This window comes from Sander lucioperca, chromosome 11, assembly GCF_008315115.2.
Source record: "Sander lucioperca isolate FBNREF2018 chromosome 11, SLUC_FBN_1.2, whole genome shotgun sequence".
In the NCBI taxonomy this organism is placed as follows: Eukaryota; Metazoa; Chordata; class Actinopteri; order Perciformes; family Percidae; genus Sander; species Sander lucioperca.
In genome coordinates, this window is record NC_050183.1 from 13,135,414 (window position 1) to 13,154,159 (window position 18,746).

Sequence of the window (18,746 nt, forward strand, 5' to 3'; positions counted from 1 at the left end):
CATGACACACACAAAGCTGCGAATCCTCTGACAAAAGCAAAGTTTGGATCAACTCAAGGTTCAGGTTCACACAGGTCTCCAGGAAGAGGGTTTAGGAGCCACATAAATCTCGAGAGGAACTCTACAAGGAATACATAATGCAGGCAAAACAGCTTTGCACAAATCAAAAGTCCACAGAAGGAAAAATAAATTCTACCAGCCTTCGTTTTATTTTACTCCACAGAGAAGGAAGGTGGCTTTTTTTTTTTTCTTCATCCGCCCATCCTTTGAGAAACAACCCAACTACTAAACTCATCTTTACCTGGCCTGATCATTTAAAAAAAAAAAAAAAAATACAAGTCCTTTTTTATGAGGGTTTTATGAGCCCTCTGATGTCTGGAAGGTATTATGCTGGTAGTATGATTATTAACTACATTCATGCTTGTGCTGCAGCTGTTTATCTGATGGTGATTGGTTATAGGCACTGATTCAGGTTTCTCATTCACTTTCCATTAATCGCCTCGTCGTCATCAAGTCAGTACTGATGGCATTTTCACTGTGTAACTGGGGTTTAGTAAAGTTTAAAACAATTTCATCCACAGGAACCAAAGATCTGTCAGATTATGTTGATTTTTTTTAAATTATAGGGTTTTGTGGAGATTCTACACGCATTTCCTTTGTGAAAGACTTAATTCTCCACCCCTGATTATATTTAGATTTGTGTGGCTGGGCAATACGGCCATCAGCCTGGCCATATTGCTTGTTGTGTGAAAGGACACTGGGTTTACAACTACATCTAATTTGGGGTCATCTAGTGGGACTGAACAGTCCTAAAGCCACGTTTCCCTTAACATGTCTAACCCCGTCAATGACCTGAACTCATGTTCCAGATGTGGAAACTCAAAACCTTCTCTTCCTCAGCCACCTTCCTTTTCTACTCCTTACCTGTGGTGGATTGATTGCCACGACCGCCTGTAAGCCTTGACTACCATCATCCTTCTTCCCTCCTCGTTTGGTTTTTTTTCTCCTCAAGCAGGGATTTGTGTGATGAGTGTGGACAGTCCACAATCCCCTGAGGAATCGATCAATGCAAAGCATTCAAGCATTTGCCAATCTAAGCGTACACTGAGTGTTTTCAAAAAGACATCTGGTCATGAAGCACAGCAGGACATCAACAACTCCTGCTTTCAAAAGACTTAAATAAGGAAAAGCCTTCGCTGAAACATCAAATGACTGAGTTGAATATTCAATGCTGGTCGTGTTTGATAGTTTCAATGACTTTTTTGCAATTTTGTGCTCTGTGATAAGAAAGGTACTTCAGAGAAGGAAAAACTGTCCCATGATGATCGCGATATCGGTGGGATATCGTCATGTCTGAAATCCCCGTGCTGTGCCACCACTGACGTGGTCGAAACCACCCTGTAAAAGACCTTGTGAAAGAGCCAGGGTTTCTCAAGGCGAAAGGTATTTCAATTCAAGGCTCTTTATTCTCAGACTCAAGCACAGAAACCGTGTTTTTTTATTTCCTCTCCGAGAGTGTTGACTGCTGCTTCCTTCAGAGGCTGCTGAGGTTTTTGGGCCCACTAGAAGATTGATGGTGCCGCTCTCCTCCCATGATAAACCAAATTTAAGAAATACAGGTTGAGAAACCAACCGACTTTTAGCATTGGGATTTTGTGTTTCCTGTTCGATGGCTTTCTGTAATCATACGCCCTGCAAGTTTGGAGACCAAGTTCTTCAAATTCAGCTGGAAAGCTTTCGATCCCCATCTGAAGTTAAGATAGCTTTCCTTCGTTTCCTGGAGGCTGTGGGTTGAAGGGGCTGGCTGGATTATTTTGTTGGGAGTTGAGCCTCATTTGGATTCCCACGAGAGACCGTTGAGATCTCCCCTCCGTTTCCCTCAGCAGCTCGACCACACGCCGCCATCTTCTCGACTTCCCTCCTTCACTTTGGACGGGCATCGGTCCCTGCCTCTCGCTTGTTCACTCGGCCTCTCTTGCCATCTCCATGCCCGTCTGTTCGTGCCCTCTTCCGTCTTCTACCCTCTTATTTCTCTCCCTGGTCATTGGTTTCGTTTCGCTATCCCGTCGCTTTCACTTGGTGGTGCTTCGGTTGTAGCAGAGGAAAACAGGTATCCATTTTATGTTTTTATTATTTCCCAGATTAAAAAGCTGATGAACTAAGCTCAGCTCAAGCCTAGCTCCCTTCTTCAAGTGACCTGCAAGACACAAAACAGGTGTATAGCCTTTAGTCCACAACATAAAGATGATTTTAAAAAAACATAAGAGATCAGCAATACTGGCTTCAGCAGAGACAGTCAGATGTCTCTAACTGAAAGAATTATTTCTGTCTCCGGTGAAAGAAAATAAGACACATTTAATACAGTACTAAATATCCTTATAATCTGATAAATTGCTTTAACTAAACCTTCCTGAAACTCAGAATCATTTAAAATACACTGTCACTAATTCACAGTCACATGCATCAAAGACAGTGAGCCTAATGATCTAAAAATCATCAAAAGTCAATTTAATTTCTATAGAGCTGAGTAGGAAAACACACAGACACATTCCTTTCAGTAAGGAAACATGATAACTTCCCAAACCTTAAATGTGCTATGCTGTTACTACAAAGACTATGTTTTAAGGTTATGTCTATGTACTTACACTTTAGAATTGTGACAGTCCAGTCACCCCACCATGTTGGTATGCACGTTCACCCTGGTAAGTCGAGTCCTGGGACAGAGCCACATCGATTTGGGACTTGAACTCATCGCCCAGGTAGCTGTCCTGGAGAACAGGAGGACAGAAACATCATTGCAGACACATTTCTCACATCATCCTTTATCTAAATCTCTTCTAATGCAAACATATATATTTGATCTAATATATATTTATATTATTCCTTTCATATTTTTTACTGGATTTGCTAAATTCAGATAACGAACAATGTGACCAATTCAACTAAACCATACCGCTTAATATTGATCATCTTAAATGATAATTCTTCTTTCACTAAGTGACAGTGATGCGTTACCTGGGACAGCTCTGGCTGGGAGAGGCCAGGCTGGCTCATCTGAGAGGGCTGGCTCATGGATATGTAGCCTTGTGTCAGCGGCCCCTGGGAGAAGGGCTGGGAGGCCCCATCCTGGCTGGCCTGGCTGTTTGGTCCGTTACCCTGACTGGCACCCTGGTGTGCTGATCCACGGATCCTCTGCCGCCCGCCACGCCCAGGCTTACCCTTCATAGCTCCACGACCTTGATAGAAAAAAGAGAGATCAGGACAACAGTAACCAATATGCTTTTGTTTGTGGCGCAGCAGGACAGACTGGATAACATGGGCGTGCAGTGTGTTCCCGGCATAAGTGTTGATAATATGTTATTTATACTAGATGGTTGAGAGGAACCACAGTAAGTGAGGCTTGGGATATAGTGGGGATTATTGCTGTTGGACAATAAAGACAAGAGTGTGATTTGGACCCTGAAACTTGTGGATTGTCAGCTCTAGCAACAGTGAGTAACTGTCAGTTTATCAGGGACACATATTCTTGCACTTTCATTACGGTGTTTCATCGTAGTGAGTAGGCTACGTTTTGAATTACTGTTTGCACTGTTTATAGCCTATTTGTTAACCTTTGCCATCTGATGTTAATAATCTATGTCCTTATGACAGCTCATTCCGCTGTGTGTCAGCTACTAGTGATGCTTTACAATAAACAAATAACATTTATAAACATCATGAAATCTGGGGACATTCATCCATAATAGAAAATTAAACACACAAGTCTTTTACTAGGCAGCTAAAACAATGGATGGTCAATACATATACATGTCAGCACTAAAATTATTTATTATGTATGTATTCGGTTTTGTGCCAAGTTCTGTTTGTGGACTAAAATGTGCTCATTTTCAGATTATGTAAAGGTTCAGTGGACCATCTTAGTGCTGTACTGTACCTGCAGCAGGGCCGTTGGTCTGACCCAGGTAACTGGGCGGAGGCATTGGTGGCATCACCAAGTTGAAGGGTATGGGAATATTCATAGCCATGTGACCGGGGCCTGCCCCAATCATCCCAATCTGGTCGTGAGTTTGAAAGTACATGTTGGACGGACGTCCGGCTGAAAGAAAGCACGCAGAACAAGACTTGTCAGTTTTTTCCCGAAGAAAACCTTTTACCACGAAAGTCTGGTTTTGCTGGACTGTTATACTGTAAACGTTTGTCATTTATTATTATCTTGAGTCAAACCACAAGATACTAAATATATATAAAATAAATACCACTGCTGCGGTCATAGGCAGAGCCAGGGATGAGGGCCTCACGGGCATCGTACATCGCATTGCTCATAAAACGTCCCCCCTGGAAAACACCAGACAATCGCTATTTCATACAGTTGCATAATTCACAGATTTAGGGCTGAAACTAACAATTATTTTCACTAGTGAACCTTACAGTAGTTTGTTTACTCACAGGGTTGATGGTGTTGACCAGTTTGCGTGGCTTGCTGAACTGCATGAGGCTCTCCCTCAGGTTGTTGAGGGGTCCCTCCACGAGGACCTTTTGCTCCTTGTAGTTGTTCAGCAGGTTGTTCCACAGCGGCTGCTTGGAGAGGGCCTTGGGGTTTCCCACGATAATCACGCCATACCTATATTCACAACACACACAAAACTGCTGCTCAGGAATGGGATAGAAATTTTGTATTGAACAAAACTGTGTAGAAATATTTCTTGATAAACAATTGTCCTGGCACAAGTTCTTGTTTATAGAAATTCTAGGGGTCTGATTATTTCTACTATACACACCTACATACAAATAATAGACACATCTAAATTGTCAAGTTTGTTACAAAGTCACCAAGCTGAATTTTTCAGTCTGGCTGTCAATTGTATCTGATTTGTTGGATTGTTAATTAGCTTTCTTCATGGGAAATCTAAATAGCTCATCATAAACGAATGAGCTAGATGTGTGCTGTGCCATAATGATCCACTGTGAAGGTTTTTACTTGGCTCTGGTCAGCGCCACGTTGAGACGACGTGGGTCATTCAGGAAGCCAATGCCCTGGTGCTCATTGGCACGAACACAAGACAGGATGATGAAGTCCTTCTCTCTGCCCTGGAAGGCGTCCACGCTGGCTATTTCCACTTGCTATAATGTGACAGAACAAGAGGAGGATGAGGGGGAGATTGAATAGTAAAAATCGAAGAAACAATTTTTTTTCAACACCACATAGCAACCACACTTATCATAATTAAAGTTTACAATAAATTTGAATTTGAATGTATTCTCAGCTCAGTGAAATGCAAAGGATAAAGTTAAGATACATCTTCAACCAGGAGGTTACTCAGATGTGTGTGCTACCTGATAGAGTTTGGTGTGCAGGGAGCCGCTAAACTGCATGTACTGGACTAGGTAGGAGCGCTGTCCCTCGTATGGGGTGATGATGCCGATCTGGTCAGGTTTGGCTCCAGCCTTCAGCAGCCTGGTGGTGATCTTCTCTACGTTGGAAGCCTCCGTCCTTTAAAACATCAGCATCAGTTTAATACTGCATTGCTCAGTCCTAATTACATCTAAAGTTAATTGGAGTAGACTAATGGTAGCTTAAAAATGTCTATTAGGGGTGTAAAGATTCACCGATACGAATCGGTATCTGGTTGTATTATCACAGATATGGCTACATCGATACATGGACCCCTGCATTGGGCTAAATGAACCAAGGTTGGCCTGGTTCTAACGTTACGAAAAAATTCAACGAAGCTGCTGCGGTGTGTGCAATGCTGTTGAAAGAGACGGGTGTGTGTTTATATGTGTGGGGTACTTTCCATAAGATCATCTCTCAATGCAAATCAAACCAGCTATTAGGCTAACTGAAATAAAACCATGCCAATCTCTAGGTATGGTGAAGGGTATGTGATGATGTGGGGCTATTTTAATTCCAAAGGCCAAGAGAACTTAATCAGGATGCATAGTATCCTGGATCCATGAAATAACTGGCCTTTAAAAATAAAAATCTGCCTGCCTTTATGGGAATTTAACATAGGGGTGTCTATACTTATGCCCCCTGTATTTTAAGGAAGAACATTTATTTATTTACGATACAATATTCATTCACAAAGAAAATTGGTGTCCTTAAAGGATGGATTTTTCCTAATTTTTTTTAATTAAGGCATTATGATCAATTTCCAAAAGATGATTTTTTATTCCTCTTTTTAGTCAACTTTAGCATGGGTGTATTCACTTATGCTTAGCACTGTATGTATTTGGGTGTGTTAAGTTTATATTGACATTTCAGTGTTTCCCACACATAGACTAATGTGTGGCGGTGTGCCGCACTATCAACACCGGCCGCCTCACATTGCGTTTCGTTATTATTATTATTTTTTTAAAAAAAAGCTATTTTTTTTATATTTTTATTATATTAACTGTATCCATCAGATTTAATCGTATCTCATCGTATCGCACCAAATCGTTTCAACATCAAATCAAAATTGCACTGAATCGTTTCATATTAAAATGTATCGTCCCTGAACTGTATCGTAGCCCATGTATCTAGATACGTATCGGATCGTCCTATTAGGGAGAGAGGCACACCCCTGTCTATGGTGCCTCAACTTTGCACACCCTGCAAAATGAGGATCAGAATTATTTTACCTACTAAAAGCTGCAATAACATGAACACCAATTTGTTTGGGTGATGTTCATGTAACTTTCATGGTTTAAGAAGAAAATGCTACTAAAGAAAAAAAAAAAAAAACACAACTGCACCAGTTTAATCTTGCTTCTCTGGAAGCCCAGCCCCCCCCCCTGGGAGGCTGATACGAGCACCCCATAGTGTTTGGCTTCAGCTAGCCCTTTCCCTTGCCCCAAACAACTGTGTACAATGCACTTTGTATTGTAAATTATGTTTACTATTAAATTAGGTAAATTATGCAAATTAAACCAAGAAAATGTGTGATGTCACCTATTAAGGTAGGAGGTTCCAGAGCTGGCAATCTCCTCCTGACCCTGAGTCACGTAGAAGAACATGGGCTTGTCCGGCTGTGGCCACTGGAAGTCAAACCCTTTCTTGATGCGGTCAGCTGAGGAGAACATGAAGATTTTGTTACAATTTTAGTCCTGAATAAGGTTTTTGGTCATTTTACCTGCTAATGTACCAGCCACAGCGGCATTTAATTTGCTCCTCTATCAAACCAGATAATGAACTGCTAAAACTTGACCAACCTGCAGTGACACCATTCTGCAGGGAGCCCTCATAGAAGATGTTGGAGGGGAAGGCGCTGAGAGCCGGGTGCATGCGGTACTGAACCTGCAGGCGAATTGGCCGTATCCCCAGAACCACCAAGCGTTCAAACAGGGACTGGGACAGACCTGCTTTAGCTGCTTTCTTACACATCACCACAGGACCCAGCTGGCAGTGATCACCCACCAGAATGAGCTGGGAGGAGGAAGATGAGTCACACAAGTGTGTGAATTGGGTTAATATAACAGCATAAGAAGTTTTAGTTTCTGGATGTTCAGGGCAAATCATTTTGCTTAACTCAACATATATATTTGATATTGTTAGCCACATAATTTACTTGACATGTTGATTGAAAGTTATAGTAAATGCTGACTAGGGATGCAACGATACACTCAACTCACGATTTTAAGTTCACGATACGATTTTTTCACGACTTTTTTTAACAGAATGAAAATGAAAAATATTCCTTTATTTATATAAACTGGGCAAAACAGCAGATGTGTCCTCTATCAAAAGTGCAACTGAAATAGGATTTTATCTTAAATAACAAAAAATAAATAAAAAATTAAAGAAAGGCTTGTTTATTGCTGAGGCCATATGGTTCAATTTAAATGATTTATTTAAAATGTAATAACAATAACTTTTTTCACCAGTTGTTTGCTGTTAAACGATAAAAAGACACTAGATGGCTGAAAGTGTATATTACAACAACACTGAATGCAACACAAGCTTAGGGAGCCAGACCCCAACGCAACACCAAAGTCCCATCACTGTTGATCCACAGCGGCAGTGTCCATGCTGTCTGAAAGTGCTGCTAGTCTCCTGCAGACTGCTGTAGTCCCGGTGTTGGAATCCTTTCCAGTGAAATACAGTCACACTTTACACCGTTTAGCTGTCAACATTTTAACCATGTTTAAGCCAGCTAACATTACTAGCTAAAGGCAGGCTAACGGTAGGCCTGTTTGTTAACTAGCATCACACCCTAGGCTGTTTAGAATCGCATTGCGATTAATTTTTTTTAATCTCAACTGGTTGTAATCTTTACACATTTAAATCAATTTTTAACCGATTCCTGATGCATCGTTACATCCCTAATGCTGATGAGTAGCAGTTACAATTGGTATTCCCAATTGTGTCTTGCTGCTTCAATGCCCTGATTTCAACGGAAATTCATTCACTGTTTTAGTGAAAATATAACATGGGGAAATGCGGGGTCATATTATTGCTGAGCAACATAGTTTTACTATCTGCCTCATTCATTGAGCTGTAGGGATGGAGATATGTTGTTATTTAGCTGCGTAAGTGTATGTTTACCTGCTTGGCTCCAAGCACCACGGGCACCATGCACTCTGGCTCTGTGGCCTGGGTGCTCTCATCAATCAGGATGGAGCGGAACTGCATCTTGGCCAGACGAGGGTCTCCAGCCCCGACGCAGGTACAACAGATAACGTCAGCATTCTGGACGCATTCACGGAGGAAGACAATTTACAATCACCAAACAGAAGAGGGAGCCAGGATACAGTTGTGAAACATAGGGGACCTTCTACGATGATTAAGATGACAAATGATCATCCTGTCAGGTGGAATAGTTTCTATATTGAGAATACTAACAGGTCTGTACTGACCAAAAGAAAACAAAAACAAGATCAGCAACAAGCTTGTGTATAATATAATAATATAAAGTATATTGAGATGGTCATAGCACTTGTACATATATGATAATTAGAACAGTCAGAATTAGTTTTTAATTGTTTGGCAGAAACATGTTGCATTAACAGTGCCTGAAAAGCTGTAGCCGGCCTCTTTTTAAGCAGAGTTTTAGCCTTGAACTATTTTGGTTTAACACTTTGAAGCTCCCCCTCACCATGAGCAGCTCCCTCTCAGCTGTGCGTTTCAAAGCCCTGTAGCGTTTCTCATCAGCAGACGACAGCTCACCGGTCTCATCCTTCAGCTGCTGTAGTTTCTGAAGCTCCGGCATACTAGGGAGTCAAAAACACATCAGGGTGACTACAGAAAACACAGTTGTAAACTACCAATCTGTGATTTGGGGGGGGGTGGCTTTGGGTGATGTAAACAGGATGGATAATGTTGCAATAGAGTCAGTTAATTAGCTGCAGGCTGCAACTTGAGCTTTTTTTTTTATTTCAGTGTATGTGTGAAAAGTTTATTCTCAGACAGTTTATTCTCAGACAAGTTCTTAAGTTATAACAAGCATCTTTTTGTATGATTTTAAGCAGTTTTAAGGGTGCTAAATAATTTGGATGGACTAAACATGTGTGTAGTGTATGAAATAGGAATCCAAGGAATACAAATGTTGACACAAATTGCAGCAAACGTGAACTAAGCTGTGACACAATCATCACAGCTGCTGACTATTGGTGAGCAGGCCAAACTACCATAAATACCTTTCTATTGCTTTTAGAACTCCGGAATGCACCTGTCCCTTTCACCTTAAACAATACAGTATATTTGCCTCATGTCTCTCCCTCCATGCCCCTCCTCCCCCTCACCCATGTCCCACTGTTGAGGCGCACCTAGCAGGTTGAAAACTTCTGATCTAAGGACTCCAAAATACATGCATCATGTGGTGGCAGCCTCCTAGCATTAAGAGAAATTTGCTTGCGACTGCAAGATTTCAGACTCAATATTCTCAGTTGCGGAAATCACCAGTCAATCACCCATTTTAAAAGATTTGGTTGTCCTTGTTGGCAGACATTTGTCATGCCTGACCTCAGATTTCCTTCTTCTACGGACCTGTCCTCCAGGTATCAATTACACAATATATAGCTAAAGTACCAGGAATGCTGACAAGAGTAAGTATGAGTAAGAGAACATGGTGACATTTGAGGTCAATGTGACAGAGCAGGATGAAGATGGAGGTGTAAAAAAACAAAAACAATGATTCTGGTGCTTTGTCGACTAGCTATGACATGAGTGTTTGTACAAAGCAGCAATCAAGTATAAATAACTTTTGAGTCCAGAGTCAATTCCCCTACATGCCACTGACCTGTCCATGTTGCTGATCTGGTTGTGCAGAGCCAAGAAGGACACTGGTGACTCGATGGCCTCACGGCTTTTGGCACAAAGCCTGACAACCTTCAGTCCTGTCTTGTCAATCTTCTCAGTCAACTGATCCACGGCAATGTTACTGGGCGCACACACCAGAACTGGTCTGCAAACATACACACCGCACAGAGCGTTAGGACAGGAACAGTAGTGTAAAACACAGTTGCTGGAATAACAAAAATTAAAGATTTCTTTAAGTATTTAAGTAATGGAAGATATTTTTTACCCGTTGCCTTGTCGGGACAGGTGGTAGACGATGGTGGCAGAGGTGACAGTCTTCCCAGTGCCAGGAGGACCCTGGATCAGACTGAGAGGCCTCTGCAGCACCGTCTTCACAGCATACACCTGAACATACAAGTAACAAAAAAAAAAGAGGATTTAACCAAGGTGAACTGTTGCAAATACATCCAGGGCTCCAGACTAACTTTCTGCTTTGGTTGCACTGGTGCGCCTAACTTTTTTTATTTAGGTGCACCAGCACAAAATTTAGGTGCACCCAAATTTTTCCTCGCGTCGCCGTTAACGCTGAATGGGGATACACGATATATAGCTCTGTATTTTTTTACCAAGTGGGCTAAATGTTCAGTTTTAAGTCAAAGCCACTTTTCACAAGCTCTTTTATTAAAACAGATTGTGATTAAAATAAAATGCAAAGACAGGGTTTCCTTTACCAGTTTGAAAATATACAGCTGCAACACATTCAGAAAGTTATCTGAAATAAATAGCTTAGGATATATTTAAAAATATATATATCTCTGAGAAAGCTCCTTCACTTGTTTTCAACAACAATAACAGACGGATTAAAAGAGAGAGAGGACGCCCGGATAGCTCAGTTGGTATATATAGAGGTTCGATTCCGACCTGCGGCCCTCTCCTGCATGTCATTCCCCCCTCTCTCTCCCCTTTCATGTCTTCAGCTTTCCTATCAAAATAAAGGCCGAAATCTTAAAACAGAGGGAGAGGGAAGTGCGATGGACTGAAGCGTACGCTACTCACAGAGTGACGGCTGACTGGGTCCAGCACGGGTCGAATGCGCTTTGGCAGGTCAGCGGCGTTACACGTCTTGTGTAGGTTATGAAATGTCTGTATCGTCACTGCGCTGTATTTTTATGAACTATGATATTCTGGCCATGGGTCACATCTCTCGCCCAGGTCCAGCAGGCTCCATCTCACGCTATTACTCAACGAACTGAAGTTAGTTGCATTTAATAACTTCTAATGTGTTTTTCGCCGTGGCGGCCGCAATAACATAGCATATATAGCTGTGTTAATAACAATTAAAACTGCTGCAGGGGTGCCGTGTGTGAGTGAATGGGGGCGGGGCAGAAAACGGGACAACTCAACTCATACTTTTTCCTGCTGTCATGTCTTGAAGACATAAGAAGAAAATAAAATAACAAAATAACAGGAGGAATCACAGCAACTCAGTCTTTAGTGAGGTCTGACCTGTGAGTGATTGAGGTCGGGCAGGCCCTGGGCAGTGAAGCGCTTTGGCAGCTGGCACTTGATGGTGACATCCTCTACCTCGTGGCCCAGCAGTTTGTGGTAAATGTAACCAGACACGGAGGTCTCGTCCACTGCAAACGTCTTCAGGGCGCTCTGCATCCTGCAGCAACACAAATGTGAGCCATTTTCACTTATTCATCAGTGAACCTCCGTCCTTAATACCAAGAGGGTGAATTTGGCTGACATCTTTACTTTACAAATGACAGACATGCCAGATTTACATAAAAGTACCTCCTGTAAACAATGCAAATAATTTAGTTATGTGCACTGTTTCTTATAGAGAAAAAAAAGCACATTCTGTAATGTGGAGTAATACGTTGAATTAAGGGCAGCAAAATTGAATGTTTCCATCACATTAGGGATTTGGGGGTATGCAATTTCAGCCTACCTGTCAAAGGACGTGGACTTCCACACAAAGTCCACCTGGAAGTTATGGGGGATTTCAACAGGTGCTCCAACACTGCTCCGCAACTCAATAGCAATTTCATCCCCATAGTCTTTAAACACAGGCTGTTAAGGAAGAAAACATGTTGTCTATACTAGTCTAGTTTTATAGTTAAGACTATACATTCACTGCTATCTGGGCTAAGTGCCCAGTACTGAGCCTGACTTGAAGACACTGTAATGCAATGGATGATACACATGCAACTGCTAACAGCGTAAAAGATACTGTCAGGGACTTTGATGACATGACCAATGCCTTTCCACAGCGGGGCCAGGTCTCCCTTGTACCTCAAGCAGATCTCGTCACCTTGCATCAGCCGCATATCTGGGATTGATACAAGGACACAAGTTAGACACCCTTCTATACTCAAAATGACCCAAAAATACACTAAGGAGGATGGGCCATGTTCATACATCAAAGGATACAGTACCGTGTGCGCACAAAAAAACACTACAAAAACAGAGGCAAGGACAAAACCAAGCACACATGCTACCAAAAGATGCAGGATTGGGGGAGGTTGCGTGCAATTCTCAGGAATGAAGGGGGATGGGGAGGGGCTCTATCTGTACCACAGAACCACTGGGAGGAAATCAAACTCAGAGAATTACCACCTGAATCCGTCTTGGGCAGAGTGAAATAGGCAATCCGCTTTTTATTCAGCCCCAGGTCCCACCTGACTGTTATATTGTCTTGGGTCTGCAAAAGGAAAATAAAAAAAAAAATAGATAAATATAAAAGCAACTCATATTAAAAGAGGTCAAAGACATAATGTCACACCAACAGGCATTATTTCGGTAACCCTAAAGTAAGACGCTATTTAAAAAATTACAAAACAGAGCTCAGGCAAAATGCCTCGCACCAAGAATACGTCTCAATGTGGTCCGGATCATAGCAGCAGGAGAAGAGCATTGTGGTGTGCTTCACTTTTTAGACATCCAGTGTGACTGCAGCATAAGAATAAAATCCTAAATGTATATTTGAAACGTTATAATGGATTACTGGGTTTGTGAACATTTTTATGTCACCTGCATATAAAACAACCATGGGCATTAAAAAAAAAAAAAGAACGAAAACAAGGTTCTGAGTTACAAAGTGTCCTACTTAGAAGTGCAGTTCAGGTACCTGGGACTCCTTAAGCTTCTTGTCGTAGTCAGCCTCCAGTTTGACCAAAGGGCCAAAGATGTTTTGGTACTGGTAGGCGTCCTCGTAGCGTAGCAGCACATGCTGGGGCTCCTCGTCCACTCCAGGTTTCTCCAGGTCTTCCAAGGTGGCAGTGGGGTTGTCCTGAGAGGAAACAAAGTCAAGCAACCATCAAATCAAAGTACATCACACATCCTATCACAAACTCATATTCCACACACAAATTCTACAGTATAGTTGCAGATGCCTTTTAAAACTGGTAAGCCACAGGTGGATACCAATCCCTGTAAGCAGCTGTCACTTACAAACCTTTAGCCTGTGCTTGTCACAAGTTTACACTATTCTGGTAACAACATTGCTCTGAACATGTAACCCTGAAGAAAATGCCTCTATATACCTTCCAGAGCTCCTCCAACTTGTTGATCTGCTGGGCGGTGATCTGACGAGCCCGAAGCTGCTCCTGCTCCGATGGGATTTTCACCAGCCAGGACAGAAAGCAGCGATCCTGGATCAGTGGTTGCCACTGCGAGCTGTCCCAGTTGATGTCCTTCAGGCTACTCTGGCTGGCACAGGGCTGCCTGCATGGAGATACAAGGTTCATTCAGACAGAAAATTAGCTTATGTATAGTTTTTTTGAATAATTAAACTATTGCAGAGGATGTAAAAAACGCTATTTGTCTTACTGCCTGAAGTTGATTTCTCACAACACTTCTTGCTGCATGTTCATGTGACCACAGAAAGGGTTAAATTAATTTCCACATAGCAGGAAGCGCTAAATGTCGGTGCAACAGTTTCAGACTAAATAGCCAATTACTTGCTCTGTCACATTTTGGGGGAATCAAACAGGTTGTTCAGGGTTTCCCGCAGCACTTTGCAGTTAAGGCGGCCGCCTAAGCAAGACGCGCCTGCCGCCTTAACTATGTCGTCAAAAAAATAAAAAAAAGGTATTTGAGCTATATCTGCCGTGTTACTCGGCGTCCTGTAGCCTGCAGGTGGAGGCGGTGGAGACAGGCTCGGACATACACGCCGGTGTCAAGCAGTTTCAGGAAAGTGGCTGCATGTGTCCGACAATGCACAAAACATCAACACCGGTACAATCCTACAGCTGTCTGCGGACACGGAGTGCGGAAAGTGTGTCAGAGCCTCCCGGACGGTGAACTGAGACTCTGTTACCTGCTCGTCGGTCAACAGTTAATGATTGGTTTATTTCATTGTGCTTTCTTTTGGAAGGCTGGCTGCCAAAAATCGCCACTTACTAGCTAATTAATCAGCCTGAGGTAAACGCTAGCTATCAGTAAACAGAGGTGATGTGGTGGCTGGTGTCTGGTGTGTGCGCCAGTGTTTGTGCGTGTGTCGGCCCAGCCCCGCGAAACTCCAACATGCAGACAGCAGAGGAGCAGAAGAAAGTAGCTGCACCTTCACCACAATGAAGACTGAAAAACAGAACTATTTTGGTACAAACATTTACTCGCCATGTGGCAGATAGCCACATAGATAGATATAATTTATTAATTATATATTATTTAAATTTAATAAATAATTGTTAACCCTCAACACACACCCCCCCCCCGGTCTGGCGGCAAACCCCACCCTACCACCTTAACTAACACATTTTCTGTGGGAAACCCTGGTTGTTGAATAAATGTGATTTTATTCAGTGCAAGCAAGATGCCAGACTAAGGGATCCAAATCTGTCGAGTTCCAGTTTTAAGTAATATCATAACCACACTGTCCTATATAAAACAGAAGTATATTTAATTATATTTTGGTATTTTGTAATGTTTCATCTAATTTTAATTGAGAAGATTTACCCTACAGCTGTTTTGGAGCGGGCCTAGCTTTATGTTTGAATAAAAATGTTTATTTATTTTATGTTTTGATTGTCTATCACTGATGAGGGAATGTTTTTGTTGCCATAATCTTTCATCGACTGGCAATTTTTTCTATCTGGCTGATTATTTAGGCATTTCATGGACTCCACACCGGTTTCCTAAGCATTAGGATGCATGACAACTCATGCAGCGTAAGGTCTGAAACCTGAACAAACGTCCTGTTTCAAAGCAGGAATTTGTATATTTATCTTTAAGTTCATTCTTCAGAGTAGCTGATAATGACTGTCAATCATTGTCAATGCTGTCCTCAAGGACACTCTCGACAGAACATATCCAGTATGTTCTGTCTTGTGGGCACTGGTTACAGGACAGTCGGTCTATGTACCTATGTATGTATGTCCCTTACCTGCAGAGTAGCACCACCACGGAATCGGCCTTGGCTGGGATGAAGCCCAGGAGGAAGACGTTGCGACAGCCGCAGTTGTAACACTCGAGCACCGTCTCGCCCAGCGGCCCATCTTTATGCAGCGTCACCTCTTTGCATTTGGCTCTTACCAAGTGGTTCACAATGTGACTGGAAGTCAGAGAGCAGGAGTCAAATGGTTGAGAAAATAATCAGAAACACTTTGATCTCTGTGACATTTGTCCTGGTAGCATTGCTGCAGAAATCTATTGATAGTTTGCATAACAACACATACTGACCCACAGTACAAAAACAGGAGAGACAAAATAGACTACTTCACACAATGGTAAAAGCTGACAGGACATAAACTTGGACCTCCACTTTTTCCTACTAATGCAACTGCAATGAAAAGGTCTGTAGACACTACATTTTACAGATCTCTCTTCACGCACATTTAACATGTGAGGCAAAAGTCTGGCTGATTGTAACGTGGCTGAAAATAGTAGAATAATAATGTTTTTTATTATTATATAAAGTTTAAGTGAGGTGTTTACATTTTTTGTTCTACCTCAGTAGCTTCATGTTCTGGTGTTTATATGTGAGGTAATCAGGTGAAGAGGAGTAGACTACACACCTGCCAGATGTGTTGCCACGCCCATTACAGAACCACTTCTTGCTGGTATTGCAGTACACCACACACGCTGGATCATGGATTCCACAGTAGCTAAAAAACAACAATGTAGCAAAACAGCGTCAGAATTACTGCAGTATTTAGTCAAAAAGACACATGAAATTCCGAGGGCTCTCTTCAACCATGCAGGACTCTTACACACTCCCAGTTCATTTTCAATAAGTCAATTGCTTGTTGAAAACTCAAACTTGAGTGTTTGTTATCTTCAAAAATAATATGTGCCAGGAAATTCTAACATTCCTTATACAACACCTATATCGGTTTAGGATTTTCATCTAAACTAGCTATCCCAAGGCTGAAACACAAATATATTTGTAAATACAGTAATAACATTTTACGCCATTTTTCAATAACTTCTAAAGCTCAAGCTTTTCCACATGTATATTATTGTATATTTAGTATCATGTTTTTGTATGCTTACAGGAATGCAAATTATGAAAGTTGTGGATGATTTTCTGATAAGATCAATAGAATGGGCGCTAGGGCTGGGCGATATGGAGAAAATCAAATATCAGGATATTTTTGACCAAATACCTCAATATCGACACAGCAACGATATTGTAGTGTTGACTATTGGTGCTTTCACAAAATATTTACACAATGAGATTTTTGATAAATAATCATCAGTAATGTGGATATAATGACGAAGTGAGTAAAGGCAAATAATAGAACAGTTACAACAGTCTGGTAAGTTCAGACAATGACATAACTTTACTGTAATGCAGCCTTTATATCCAGGAAAAGACAACACTTAAGCCATATTACGATATTACGATATCCAAAATCTAAGACGATATCTAGTTTCATATCACGATATCGATATAATATCGATATATTGCCCAGCTCTAATGGGCGCCAGAATTTTACTTCTAATAATGATCTGAAAACTGTCACTGCAGCTGGCTGGTGTGTTAGTGCATCATTAGTGATATGTGCAAGTCTTAAATGAGTAGCTACTACTTGTAAACTTTGACAGTATGCTGTGCTTTTTAGAAAATGTGTAACTGTTAGGGAGGATAATGAACATTGATGAACTTTGGGTTCTGTATGCCCTGTAAGTGGTGTGAAAGATCAGGGACTACACACAAAATAAGTACTACAAATATAGTATAGTGTTATCGTCAAGGAAAAAAACCCACTAATGTATGGTAATGACTTCCTCGGTGATCTACCGACATCCTGCATGGTGTGGCTCTTGTCAGTGTAACGTTACCTGCATGCGTGCACAGGCAGGTCTTTGGTGTAGTACGTGTCTTCTTCATCCTCCTCAAAGTTGAGCTCGGCCAACAGCTGGCTGGGTTTGGCCACGGGGTCATCCACTCCACCGTTGTGAAGACCTTCATCAGGACCATTTACCTGTGGCACAACACAAGCTTTCACAAACTGAATGCTAACGATTAGCAGCTAGCGGCTAGGAGACAGACAGCGCGGAAATGGCAGTTAATTGTGAGATTGTCAGTGCTGTTATCTTTGGTATTTGAAATTACACCCGTGTGTCTGGTTTGCTTCGAACTGTTCAAAACAAACGTGCTTAAACACCTAACTTTCCTTCAGAATTTGAGTTAACGTGCTTGCTAGCTAGCAGCGAGCTAACACGAAGCTAGGTAACGCTAGATCCAGTAATAGCGGGCTAGCATGCAGCTCTGGGTGAGCTAACCGAGCTAACGTCAGTAAACCGCGCTTTATTGTGCCTTCCTGTAAAATTGAAAGCCTCAGACCTGGCTGTCCAGCTGGCTCTGCGTCTGGCCTTGAGTTTGCGTCTGGCTGGGAAGGGTGAAGTCGGTGAAGTCGTACTCAGAGCCCTGGGTGTCCGCTCCGAGCAACTCTGCTTCCTCGGTGTCCAGGAAGGTGAGGGTCTGGGAGCTCGGCCCGTACGCCTCCACACTCATCTCGACTCTCAACTTTCGCTTTACTGCGCGGTTTCCGGTCTTCGTCTAAAGATGAAAATCCTCACGGTATTTGTTTATCGAAAAATGGCTTAGAGGCCGACGCTCAAAGTCTGCATTTGAACCAAAACAAAAATGTAACCGAGCAGAACCTCGAAAGCTCCAGCGGCAGCAGGTCCAACAGCGACGGTGACGAACTTCCCTGCGCCGTTCAACGTGTGACGTTCACACTGTAGGCTGTAGAGCCCGATCATCAATGGGGAGTGAGCTCTCACTCTGATCTTATTTCCGGGTATTAAAGCAGAATCGTGGACCTTTGCAAGGCAAATGTAAAACACCCGTGTTGGAAAGTACCAAAGTGCATTCACTTAAGTACTTCAGTAGAAATTTGAGGTATAATTAATCTTCTCATTTAAGTTTTTAAGGCAGTTGGCATCCTCAATGTTGCACTACTGCCTGCTTCAGCTAGATCACCTTTATTAGGTATTTTTATTGGCATTATACAACATTCACTGTGAAAAACAATATTGCTATTGCTAGACTATTTTTTTTTGCATGAGCTAT

At 42.0% G+C, this 18,746-nt stretch overlaps 1 protein-coding gene across 2 annotated transcripts; it reads right to left on the reverse strand.

Moving 5' to 3' along the window:
• Nucleotides 1–321: 321 nt before the first annotated feature.
• On the reverse strand, nucleotides 322–18,427 carry LOC116053040 (regulator of nonsense transcripts 1). Of its 2 annotated transcripts, none has more exons than XM_031303906.2 (24): nucleotides 18,015–18,427; nucleotides 17,510–17,652; nucleotides 16,240–16,329; nucleotides 15,609–15,776; nucleotides 13,768–13,948; nucleotides 13,353–13,514; nucleotides 12,842–12,926; nucleotides 12,456–12,554; nucleotides 12,174–12,282; nucleotides 11,726–11,885; nucleotides 10,506–10,624; nucleotides 10,221–10,385; nucleotides 9,078–9,192; nucleotides 8,528–8,671; nucleotides 7,195–7,408; nucleotides 6,935–7,052; nucleotides 5,335–5,491; nucleotides 4,979–5,121; nucleotides 4,447–4,621; nucleotides 4,257–4,335; nucleotides 3,935–4,096; nucleotides 3,016–3,236; nucleotides 2,646–2,768; nucleotides 322–2,197 (listed from the first exon to the last, which is right to left on the reverse strand). In XM_031303906.2, exons 1-23 carry the CDS (start codon nucleotides 18,183–18,185, stop codon nucleotides 2,649–2,651), a joined length of 3,300 nt encoding a protein of 1,099 aa, XP_031159766.1. In that variant the 5' UTR covers nucleotides 18,186–18,427; the 3' UTR covers nucleotides 322–2,197; nucleotides 2,646–2,648. The 2 variants fall into 2 exon arrangements, with proteins under 2 accessions (XP_031159766.1, XP_031159765.1); XM_031303905.2 differs by having other exon boundaries at nucleotides 12,839–12,926.
• Nucleotides 18,428–18,746: the final 319 nt, after the last annotated feature.

Excerpts from the sequence above, each read along its gene's own strand:
- LOC116053040 (XM_031303905.2), bottom strand. The coding sequence starts at position 18,185 with ATGAGTGTGGAGGCGTACGGGCCGAGCTCCCAGACCCTCACCTTCCTG. Across the intron at positions 5,122-5,334 it reads TGCACACCAAACTCTATCAG|CAAGTGGAAATAGCCAGCGT; the intron begins GTAGCACACACA and ends GTCACATTATAG. Across the intron at positions 4,097-4,256 it reads TGCCTATGACCGCAGCAGTG|CCGGACGTCCGTCCAACATG; the intron begins GTATTTATTTTA and ends GCTTTCTTTCAG.